At 36.8% G+C, this 12,984-nt stretch overlaps 1 protein-coding gene across 7 annotated transcripts in view; it reads right to left on the bottom strand.

Moving 5' to 3' along the window:
- Positions 1-12,984, bottom strand: part of LOC145278160 (uncharacterized) — a 228,701-nt gene that overhangs the window by 126,039 nt on the left and 89,678 nt on the right. For all 7 annotated transcript variants that reach the window (XM_080130508.1, XM_080130471.1, XM_080130591.1 and 4 more), the window contains 2 exons: positions 12,683-12,834; positions 9,358-9,481 (listed from right to left, as the gene is read on the bottom strand). In XM_080130508.1, coding sequence (XP_079986634.1) covers positions 9,358-9,481; positions 12,683-12,834 — 276 coding nt within the window. The remainder of the gene's footprint in view (positions 1-9,357; positions 9,482-12,682; positions 12,835-12,984) is intronic.

The raw sequence follows: 12,984 nt of genomic DNA, 5'->3' as shown, positions 1-12,984 counted from the left end.
CAAGCATGTTTCGAAGAGAGGGAGGGCCTCGAAACATGCATGTTTGTAGATTACGATTTTAAAAATAATTTTTTAAAAATAAAGAAAAAAATGCAATAATATGTTTATTTGAATTATTTGGACAACTGTTCTTATTTTGAGTGTTATTCACACAACGTTTCAAGAAGACCAGCATCTTTTTGGGAGGGGGAGGAGCAAAGACACGGGCCAATGTTTGACAAAATTCATTATTAGATTCATGCTGAATTTAGCCAATTTTTACAAATTTATGTAAACTATTGGAATATGCAGCCTGTATGAATACCAATTTTTATAAATGTTTGTAGTGTAATGAATGCTTTTCATTCACAAGTGTTGACTATTGACAGAGGGTAGAGGGCATCTACTATTACCTATAGCTAGTATTTATTCTTGTGATGTTGTGGAGATGTGTTATATATTAGGACCCTAGTTCAGTAAATAGAGATTATGTTAATTGCAGGGGGGGGCGATAGAATTTTTACCCTAGAAAAGACGACATGATTCCATTTCTATTTGATTTTCTTTTTTTGTTGCAGACCACCTACTAGTTGCCCAGTTGTGTACAAATTCCAAGAGTGATAGGAGCCTTCTATCATGTCTGAAAGTGACACAATGTTCAACGAGTGAGATCGGAGATGCACCGCTGTACAATTCATGCTCTCTACTGATCCACGTTATGACAACAGGACCATTGCCAGCACCCTCAAAATGCAAATCTGGACTTTTAAATGCTTGAGGATACAGCTCAACAAAGCTTCCAACCATGGTTATGATGTTTAATATGGTTTTAAGTGAGGTCCACATCAGGTCACTTCTCATCTTCGAAGTCAGCTGGAAAGTCAACACCAAGATGTGTACCTAAATGTGCTGAAGAGTGGTGACCTCCCCCCCCCCGGTGCAATCAGGTGGCAGTTGGCAGACCCTGGGTGTGGCAACAGGACTTAGCACCAACCCACAAGTCCAAAGAGACCCGGGCTTCAGAAGGAGTGCTACGACTTTGCACCTTTCTCCCACTGGCCTCCCTCCTACCCTGAACCCACTGGATTACTTCATTTGGTCATATGTCAAGAACATCACCAACATGACCTCCCACAACACCAAAGCCAGCCTGATTGCTGCCATCCACCGAGTATTCACCGAGCTCCCACCGGCACTTGTGGAAACGGCATGCTCCCAGTTCCAGACCCATATCAAGGTGGTGATTGAGGCTGAAGGTGGCTACATTAAATAGATGTCAGCTCTTCTACATAATCAAGTTATCTGAATTGATTTTTTCAATAAAAATTTTTAAATAAAGCTGTAGTGTTGTTTTCTTTAGGGCGACAAATTTATCGGCCCACCCTATAGTATGCATTTTAGCAAGGATTACATTAAGTAAATGTCAAGATAACTGGCGGCAAATGGAAATAGACCCAGATGCAGACGGTGTGATTGAAGCAAGGGGTGGGGTCGGTGGTTAGCTTCTGAGATAAAATGCACTAGAAATGCAGGTATTGAAATATAGGAAGCGATAACATTGTTTTTGAGGAAGGAAACAGAAGGATCTTTTTAAAAATCAGTTGGAGTTGGGTAGTAGGACAGACAAGATGTGTTCGACAACATAAAAATCTAAGTGAATGTTGCCTTGAGACTCTGCCCATGTGTCGCCATCATTAAGACAAAGAAAAGCAAATTACGAAGTAATGAGAATTAGATATTGGTCTCTCCTCCCATGAACAACCACTCTCAAAATAAAACCTTTGATAGCAAATAAGTCTCCACTGTGTTTCCATACATGAGTAGATTTGTCTTAATCTAACCAGAAAATCAACAACCACAAGGGGATCACGGCCCACCAACCGCGCACATATGTAAAACAAAAAAAAAATATTTTGTTCATTTATTTTCTTGATCGTTCTTGGGCGAAAACACAATTATGCAAAAGTGTGCACTTACGTAAACATCCGATGTGCAAACTTGTAGGAAATTTAAAATGTTACAGATATATATGTGTTTTTTAATTATGTATATATATATGTGGCAGGTGATTTTAAAATGTTACAGATATATATATTTTTTAATTATGTATATATGTGTGGCAGGTGATTTTAAAATGTTACAGATATATATATTTTTTAATTATGTATATATGTGTGGCAGGTGATTTTAAAATGTTACAGATATATATGTGTTTTTTAATTATGTATATATGTGTGACAGGTGATTTTAAAATGTTACAGATATATATGTGTTTTTTAATTATGTATATATGTGTGACAGGTGATTTTAAAATGTTACAGATATATATGTGTTTTTTAATTATGTATATATGTGTGGCAGGTGATCTTAAAATGTAACAGATATATATATTTTTTAATTATGTATATATGTGGCAGGTGATCTTAAAATGTTACAGATATATATGTGTTTTTTAATTATGTATATATGTGTGGCAGGTGATCTTAAAATGTTACAGATATATATATTTTTTAATTATGTATATATGTGTGGCAGGTGATCTTAAAATGTTACAGATATATATATTTTTTAATTATGTATATGTGTGGCAGGTGATTTTAAAATGTTACAGATATATATGTGTTTTTTAATTATGTATATATGTGTGGCAGTTCTCCCTGGATCGCCACCTTGTCGTGGTGGAGAACCTTGTGTGTTCCGATGAACCTGAGAGCGATGCCGTCCGGAGCCTAGGCTCCTGGTAGGGCCACCCATGGCGGTAAGGTTGAAGGGGAGGTTCCAGACAAAGAGTGATGATGACAATAATGACACAACGGCACTGAAGGCGGATGAAGGCTGCAACAGAAGAGAGTCTCCAGTCGTCGTGGTTCTCCATGCCATTGGTATCAGGCCCTCCTCTGCCAAGGGGCCGTGTGGTGGCTGCAGGCGCATCAGTCTCCCCACGTTAAAAGACACCACGCGCAGGCGTTCTCCCGAAAGGGAACACATCCTACTCTACATCATGGATGGAAAAGTCTTGTGACAGTCTTAGTCATTAAGCTCCCGGACTGAGGCAGAGAGAGCTCTCCCTTAATTCCCGGATAGAAAAAGTCCTGTGGCGACCAGGAAGTGGTGACAGGAGCAGGACAGTGTAGTCTGGCAGCTCCTAGCTGCAACCTGGCACATAGGCGGTGGGTGCCAGATTCAGTCGCTAACCTCACGGACCGAGGCAGAAAGAGTTTTTCGGCAGCTGCATCCATGACTGAGCAGCCCTGTTTAGGATCCACTCTGCTCACCCCAGTAGAGGAGGGGAGTTAGAAAAGGTACCCCTAAAAATAGCCTGCCTCAAAAAAACCCGTCTGGACTACCGCATCCAGAGGGATCACCACCACGCGGTCGGAAAAAGAAAGAAAATTTATGCCTATATTTTGGAACCTGGAATGTGAGGACCCTCATGGACAACAAAACAAGTGATCGACCCGAAAGAAGAACTGCCATTATCTCAAGAGAGCTAAGGAGGTTCCAGATTGACATAGCTGTGCTCTCTGAAACCCGACTGGCTGACGACGGGCAGCTGAGGGAGGAGAAAGGCAGGTACACCTTCTTTTGGAAAGGAAGGCCTGCAGAAGAGCCGCGTATCCATGGCGTGGGCTTTGCTATAAAGAACAGCCTCATCCGCCACCTCAATGAGCCCCCTGTTGGCATCAACGAACGGCTAATGACCATGCGCCTGATGCTTGCGGGCAGCCAAATGGCCACTGTGATTAGTGCGTATGCTCCAACACTTGATGCACATGATGAAATAAAGGAAACCTTTTATGCTGACCTTGACACCATTTTATCCGGGGCCCCCAAGGGGGACAAGATAATCCTACTTGGGGATTTCAATGCTAGAGTGGGACGAGACCATCAGCACTGGAGAGGAACGCTTGGAAGAGAAGGAGTTGGGAACATTAACTCAAATGGTACACTCCTACTGACAAAGTGCTCAGAACATAACCTGATCATCACGAACACACTTTTCCGACAAAAAAATGCATTCAAAACATCATGGATGCACCCTCGAAGTAAAATCAGGCACCTCATTGACTATGTCATTGTCCGTGCCAAAGACCGCTGTGATGTGCTGAACACCAGGGCAATGACCAGTACAGACAATTGTTGGACCGACCACCGTCTTATTCGCTCCATCATGTCTATCCATTTAATGCGGAAGCAAAGGATGCAAAAAAGACAGAGCCGACCAAAGCTCAACATCGAGCAGCTGGGCGATATCACCTACCAACAACACCTCCAGGCGGCTCTTAGTGCAGACCTGCCCAAGCAGTATCCGCATGACGCTGAAGAGCACTGGGACAAGCTGTCTTCTGCCATCATGGACTCCAGTATAAGCATCCTAGGGCAGAAAAAGCGGAAACATCAGGATTGGTACGATGAAAACGATACCGAAATCCAACAGCTTATAGACACCAAGAGGCAAACTTTTATCACCTGGCAGAATAACATCAATTGCAAGGTTAAAAGAGCTGCCCATGCCAAGGCTAAAGCAGCTGTCCAATCGACAGTCAGGAAGCTGAAGAACCTCTGGTGGATGAAGAAGGCTCAGGAGATCCAGCAGTTTGCTGACTCTGGGGACACCAGACGATTCTTTGAAGCCACAAAAGTGGTATACGGCCCCAGCTCCCGTTCTCTGACCCCCCTTCGGTCTAAGGATGGGCTCACGCTGCTGAAAGGAAAGGGAGAAATAACAAATAGATGGAAAGAGCATTACAAGGATCTTCTGAACAGGGACACCACTTCAGAGATGGAGGCCCTTGAAAAACTCCCCCAACAGCCCATAATTGAGAGCATGGGAGAACCACCCAGTCTGGAAGAGGTGCGGGATGCAATTAGGAAGATGAAAAACAATAAGGCGGCTGGTTCTGACGGCATCCCAGCAGAAATCCTGAAGAAAGGCGGGCCTGATCTTCTCAGACACATCCATGCCCTGCTGCTCAAAATATGGGAACAAGAGAAAATCCCTGCACAACTTAGAGATGCCCTAGTTGTCTCCATCTTTAAGAAGGGAGACAAGGCAAACTGTGGGAACTACCGGGGCATTTCTCTCCTCTCTACCACAGGGAAAGCCCTAGCTCGGGTTTTGGCCAACAAGCTTACACCCCTTGCAGAAACCATCCTTCCCGAGTCCCAAAGTGGTTTTCGACCAAATAGAGGCACGATGGACATGATCTTCACTGCTCGTCAACTCCAAGAAAAGTGCAGGGAGCAAAATTTACCATTATACATGGCTTTTATAGACCTTACTAAAGCCTTTGACTCTGTGAACCGTCAAGCCCTTTGGCTGGTTCTTGCAAGGTTTGGATGCCCAGAGAGGTACATTCGGGTACTGAGACTGCTACATGACAATATGTCAGCTACAGTCCTCAGTAGTACTGGAGATGAAACAGAGCCCTTCAGGGTTGACACGGGAGTGAAACAGGGATGTGTCATTGCCCCAACCCTGTTCTCCATCTTCATTACTGCTATCCTCCATCTCACGGACAAACATCTTCCCCATGGAGTTCGGATTATGTACAGAACTGACGGGCGACTTTTTAACATCAACAGATTTAGGGCCAAAGGTCGAACGAACACCATATCCATTATGGAGCTACAGTATGCAGACGATAACGCCCTTGTAGCCCTCTCAGAAGAGGACCTACAGTGTACACTGGTTGCCTTCACGAGGGCGTACAAACAACTAGGACTAACAATTAATATAAAAAAAACCCAAATCCTCCATCAATCACCACCAAACAGTACTCCAGTCTCACCCCCAAACATCTCCATTGACAACGCTAGACTGGAAAATGTGGACCACTTCCCATACCTAGGCAGCATCCTATCATCAAAGCCAACATAGATGATGAAATACAACACCGTCTCAGCTGTGCCAGTGGGGCTTTCTCAAGGCTAAGGAAGAGAGTATTTGAGAACCGTGACCTTCTGGCAAAGACCAAAATCATGGTATATAAAGCTGTCTTGCTGCCCACTCTTCTCTATGGATCGGAGACCTGGACCACATACAGGAGGCACGTAAAAACCCTGGAGACGTACCACCAAAGATGCCTCCAAAAAATCCTCAGAATTAGTTGGAAGGACCGACGCACCAACACCAGCGTCCTGAGTGAAGCTGACATTCCCACTATCACCGCTACTGTTGCTCAACGCCAGCTCAGATGGACTGGTCATGTTGTCCGAATGCCAGATCTCCGCCTCCCAAAACAGATTTTCTACTCTCAGCTTGTTGAGGGAAAGCGTGCCCAGGGTGGCCAAAAGATGAGGTATAAGGACAACATCAAAGTAAATCTAAAGCGGTTTCACATGGACCTTGAGACATGGGAGGACGTGGCTGGGAGCAGGTTGGCATGGAGGAGCGCTGTCCACAAAGGTGCTGCGCTTTATAGTAGTGACCTAAATCAAGCTGCTGAGGATAAACGCAAGCACAGAAAGGACAGATTATTAACCAGACACACCCAACACCACCCCACCACCACTACCTTTATCTGCCCAAATTGCACAAGACAAATTGGGTCTAGGATTGGGCTCTATGCTCACCTGAGGACCCACAGAAGCCACAACGGAGGACAGTCTTACTCGGACACAAGTGACCGCCGATGATGATGATGATATGTGTGGCAGGTGATTTTAAAATGTTACAGATATATATGTGTTTTTTAATTATGTATATATGTGGCAGGTGATTTTGAAATGTTACAGATATATATGTTTTTTAATTATGTATATATGTGTGGCAGGTGATTTTTAAATGTTACAGATATATATATTTTTTAATTATGTATATATGTGTGGCAGGTGATTTTAAAATGTTACAGATATATATGTGTTTTTTAATTATGTATATATGTGTGGCAGGTGATTTTAAAATGTTACAGATATATATATTTTTTAATTATGTATATATGTGTGGCAGGTGATTTTAAAATGTTACAGATATATATATTTTTTAATTATGTATATATGTGTGGCAGGTGATTTTAAAATGTTACAGATATATATTTTTTTTAATTATGTATATATGTGTGGCAGGTGATTTTTAAATGTTACAGATATATATGTGTTTTTTAATTATGTATATATATGTGGCAGGTGATTTTAAAATATTACAGATATATATATTTTTTAATTATGTATATATGTGTGGCAGGTGATCTTAAAATGTTACAGATAAATATATTTTTTAATTATGTATATATGTGTGGCAGGTGATTTTGAAATGTTACAGATATATATGTTTTTTAATTATGTATATATGTGTGGCAGGTGATTTTAAAATGTTACAGATATATATATATTTTAATTATGTATATATGTGTGGCAGGTGATTTTAAAATGTTACAGATATATATATTTTTTAATTATGTATATATGTGTGGCAGGTGATTTTAAAATGTTACAGATATATATATTTTTTAATTATGTATATATGTGTGGCAGGTGATTTTAAAATGTTACAGATATATATGTGTTTTTTAATTATGTATATATATGTGGCAGGTGATTTTAAAATATTACAGATATATATATTTTTTAATTATGTATATATGTGTGGCAGGTGATTTTAAAATGTTACAGATATATATGTGTTTTTTAATTATGTATATATGTGTGGCAGGTGATTTTAAAATGTTACAGATATATATGTGTTTTTTAATTATGTATATATGTGTGGCAGGTGATCTTAAAATGTTACAGATATATATATTTTTTAATTATGTATATATGTGGCAGGTGATCTTAAAATGTTACAGATATATATATTGTTTTTAATTATGTATATATGTGTGGCAGGTGATCTTAAAATGTTACAGATATATATATTTTTTAATTATGTATATGTGTGGCAGGTGATTTTAAAATGTTACAGATATATATGTGTTTTTTAATTATGTATATATGTGTGGCAGGTGATTTTAAAATGTTACAGATATATATGTGTTTTTTAATTATGTATATATGTGGCAGGTGATTTTGAAATGTTACAGATATATATGTGTTTTTTAATTATGTATATATGTGTGGCAGATGATCTTGAAATGTTACAGATATATATGTGTTTTTTAATTATGTATATATGTGGCAGGTAATTTTAAAATGTTACAGATATATATGTGGCAGGTGATTTTGGAATGTTACAGATATATATATTTTTTAATTACGTATATATGTGTGGCAGGTGATTTTGAAATGTTACAGATATATATATTTTTTTATTATGTATATATATGTGGCAGGTGATTTTAAAATGTTACAGATATATATGTGTTTTTTAATCATGTATATATGTGGCAGGTGATTTTAAAATGTTACAGATATATATGTGGCAGGTGATTTTGGAATGTTACAGATATATATGTGTGTGCGGCAGGTGATTTTAAAATGTTACAGATATATATATGTGGCAGGTGATTTTGGAAAATAAGAAACGTTTAAGACAAAGCGACAAGGAGGAGTCAAGTAATTGATTTTACTGAAATTTGGAAGTCAGAAGTTGAAAAAGCAGGCAGACATGGCATTATTTGTTCTCAGACTGATACGATTCCTGGAAGAAGATGGTAAGTCTTGGCGAGAGCATCAGTGGAGACAAGATGCATTTTTTAAGACGATCTAAGAAACCATTAAAAGGTATGTGACTTTCTCTCTAAGCTAATTGCTGATTATAGCCAAGGACGACCCAAAGACTCCATTTGACATAATGATAAGAGTATTCACTAATCGGAGTTCAATCCTTGTCTGAATCATACCAAAGACTTAAAAAAATGGTACTTGATGCTCTCTTGCTAAACACCCAGGATTTATAAGCGAAGGATCAAGAACAAGTACTCCTTAGAATGGAGGGGTAGCCTTTCCTACACCTCTGTGTAACAGCTAATGAAAAGGGAACTTTTGAGTTACCCTTGAGTCAGCCACTTAGCTTAGTGTAACTCTCTCTCCAGCCAAAAAGCTAAAAGTCTATTAGAGTGAATAAATTCAGTATTCTTCCAAGAACATATTGTTGACTGTTAGATTAATTTAATAATCATATTAAAAGCCATTTGAAATGGCTTTTAATTGCAGGTAACAGAATTGGTCTCAGTCCTTGGAGGAAGACATAGGCACACATGCAAGACATTAGCTTGAAACAAAGTATGATTTTAAGTAGCATTATTTATGATTTTAATAGTAGCATTAAACATTGAAACAAAGTATGATTTTAAGTAGCATTATATATGATTTTAATAGTAGCATTAAATGATTTTTGGGAATTAAATGATGACCAATGATGCACTTATAATAATATAACACAAATTCAAATGGAAATAAAAAAAATTAAATTATTTGTTTTTAATTTCCTCATACCTGAGCAAGTAAATACCCTGGAGGTATGCCAAAGGATCGATTATAAACACTAATGTTGTCCATTCCAAGGAAACCACCACCATACAGATGTCCAGGACCAGGAATCTTCTTTGCATTTATCCACCTTTAAAAAAAATATATTGTGTGTGTACATTTTTATTGAAACAAGAGGCATCCTGTATTGTTTGGATTATTCAGACTACTGTTCTCGTCTTAGACATTATTTTCACAACACTGTTGGTCATTGTAATCTTCGATTTTCTTCAGGTGTATTTTTTTTGTCAGATTTAGGAATATGCATGGAATTTGGGACAAAACCATTTACTTAATCCATGAGAGTATCATGCTCTCTTTCTGTCAATCATAACCAGATAGAAATCTTAAACAATTGTATTCTTCATATCACCAGTTCTAAGTGACACTTTTCTGGACATTGTCCTGAGACACTTAAACAGCGTTACTTGAATCTATTGGCAAGAAAGAAATCCAAAACTGGAAATACTGTCAGGGTAAGCAGAGAAATACTAATATTTCAGACTTTTCTTTTTCCTAGATGAGTTCCACAGTCAAGATTTGTATGTAGGAGGACGATGACACATCTCTGCAAGAACTGCAAAAACACTACTGTTGTCATCTTTGCTGCAGAGTATATATAAGCAACTAGGAGTCACTTGGGAATTTGATATTTCCATAAAATTTCCTTTTTCAGAGAAAGTCGTTGAATCCACTAGAGTGAGTGTCACTTCAGTACAATATGGTACCCAGACTATGGATGTGTCAAGTAGATACAGAAGTCAATCACTGTGGACCCCACTGTAACTTAGGATTAATGCATAAAGAAAAGAATATATCTATATATGTTCGTGGGATGTGAAGCTTTTGACAAATTCGTTTTTGATGCACTGATGAGTTTGCCCAGTTGTGTAAAATTATAATTAATGAACTATTACATACTTATATGCCAACATTAGGCTGAAACAGTTGTACACGCAAGTTGTTACTAATAAGAGACCAACATTTTTAAAACAAATAATTACATGAGTGTTTGTTCCTTCTCACATGGTATATTTAAAAAAATATTTATAATTCTTATATCGCACTATTGAGCTATTTAAATGAGAAATTTGTGTTATTTATATGTAATTACTATCGCAAGTAGAAAATTGCATATAAACATATTATATATATATATATATATATATATATATATACCAGTCACCTGTTGGGTCATATTCACTACCTCTATTTACTCTAACTTATTGCATTCAAAAATTCATGAACTGTGACATATCTTTTAAGAAATTATTCTTCCAGAACAAAAAAAAAAAAATCGCACTTTAACTCGCCGGAAGATTTTTTGTTTTCATTTTTATAAGAGTTAAAAACGAAAATAAAAAACTATCCAAAACAACAAAAATGCTGCAAAAAGTCTTACAGAAACATGTTTACTAGCTCTCTCTCACACACACACACACACACACACACACACATATATATATATATATATATATATATATATATAGTTTACAGAAAGTTTTAGATGAGATAAGTCAGTGGTATCGTTGGTTTCAAACCCGATAATTAGGATAGTTTTAGATACCCATATCAAGCTTTCTTCAACCAAGAGAGCTTGATATGGGTATCTAAAACGGTCCCTAATTATCGAGTTTGAAACCGACGGTACCAATGACTTATTTCATCTAAAACTTTCTGTAAACAAAATATAAATAATACGCTCTTATTTTCAGATTTTCCTTATAATTGAGCACACTGTTGGATTTCTTTTCAAAAAAACTAATTATATTATATATATATATATATATATATATATATATATATATATATATATATATATATACACACACTTCTATATCCTTTTCATTAACTTCCCTTATTCTATGATATTTAAATACTTGAACAACTTTTAATAGTGATTCTTCATGTTTCACTGACTTTAGCAAATAAGGTGTAAATCATTATAATTATTTGCTAATATTTTCTCCTCTGAAGAGATGGTAGACATCGAAATCCTATAGGATAAGGCGTTATAATATTTCAAATGTATTCTTTGTCTTACATAGAATAATAAAAATCTTATGATTTGAAATTCAAACATTTCACTTCATAAATTTTTAAATTCATTTAATGACTAAAATTTGATTATATATATATATATATATATATATATATATATATATATATATATATATATATATATATGAGAGAGAGAGTGACAAATATTGCTCTTTGAGATAAATAAAAACAAATTAATTACAAAATTCACTGGTTTTAAAAATTTGTAACTCTTATCCGGCATTTCTTTGTGAAAATCTAAAGTGCATATAAATGTTTTCTTTTGCCAATTCGCTATTGATAAGAATGTAAATCCTGTAAAGTAGGGGGGGGAGATAATTCAGAGAGCGAGATAAGTAAGAGTAAGTAAGGGGAGATAAATAAGAGATAACTATGTAATAATGAATGGTGAATCAATAAAATACAAAAACTGATTTTTACTTTTCATTAAATTTCTACTCACAAATTTTTCTTAATTTTTGTTGAAGATACTTATTTTTGTATAATACGTAATTATATCAAAGAGTTCTTACTTGGAATACGATTTTCTAATACTATAAAAGCACTAGAATTTATGCCCATGTGATTTTGCAACTTCTGAGTTCATTTCTGATTCTTAAAATGTCATTCAAACTTCTTCATTCAAAAACGACCCACACATATAACAGATAGGAAAAAAATAATTATTATATGTACTGCCACATCTGGGCTGGTGTACCAATCACTAGTCCCTCATTCTTAAACAGAGGCTAAAAAAGGGCTCTAATCTAATCAGTCACACACTGTCTAACAAGCTGCAACCCCAGTTCTATCACTGCAATGTTGCATCCCTGTGCTTGTTTTACAAATACTTCAATGAATGTGCTCCAACAAACTTACTGCACTTGAGCCCCTCAACATAAATATCCTTGATCAACCCAACAATCAGCAAAATTCCACCCCTTTATTGTATGCCAGAGAGCTTTCTACTCTAATAGCTTCTTTTCTAGAACTGATTACCTTTGGAATGCTCTCCTTCCTTTCTGTTCCTCTGACTGTATCAACATGCAAAAATTTAAATGTAATGCGAACAAACATCTCGCTGCACAACTCCCCACATGCCCCTGTAGGTATGGCTCCTAATTCATAATAACCCCCTTATGTCTCAACATCAACGTGCCTTTTTGTGTGCGTATAAGTAAAAACAAAAATTCAACAAATGTAATTGTTTTGCTAACACAAAAACGTATACTCATCTATTTCTTGTCCTTACCAAGTATAATTTAATGTCAGTCTGTGGAAGCATTTTTTCAGAAAATGAATGCTGTCTTTATCCTCTTTTAAAGCCTGTCTGTAAACGTGGAGACACGCCCACGCGTGAACAGGAGGGTTTGTGTCGCTGAAGTTAAATTCATACGCAGGCATCTGCAGAAACAAAAACAAAGAAAAATTTATTTGTAAAAGATAACAAACCGGTGTGGAGACTAAAATGATTGCATCCGAGCTGCTTGGTTTCGAGGAAATATATAAATCTATATTATGTTTGTGCTGACTCTTTCTCTTTGTAGTTGATTG

Source organism: Euprymna scolopes, chromosome 1 (assembly GCF_053919585.1).
Source record: "Euprymna scolopes isolate OS-2025 chromosome 1, ASM5391958v1, whole genome shotgun sequence".
Taxonomy (NCBI): Eukaryota; Metazoa; Mollusca; class Cephalopoda; order Sepiida; family Sepiolidae; genus Euprymna; species Euprymna scolopes.
Note: the sequence above shows the minus strand (reverse complement) of the source record. Positions and strands in the feature narration are given on the sequence as shown.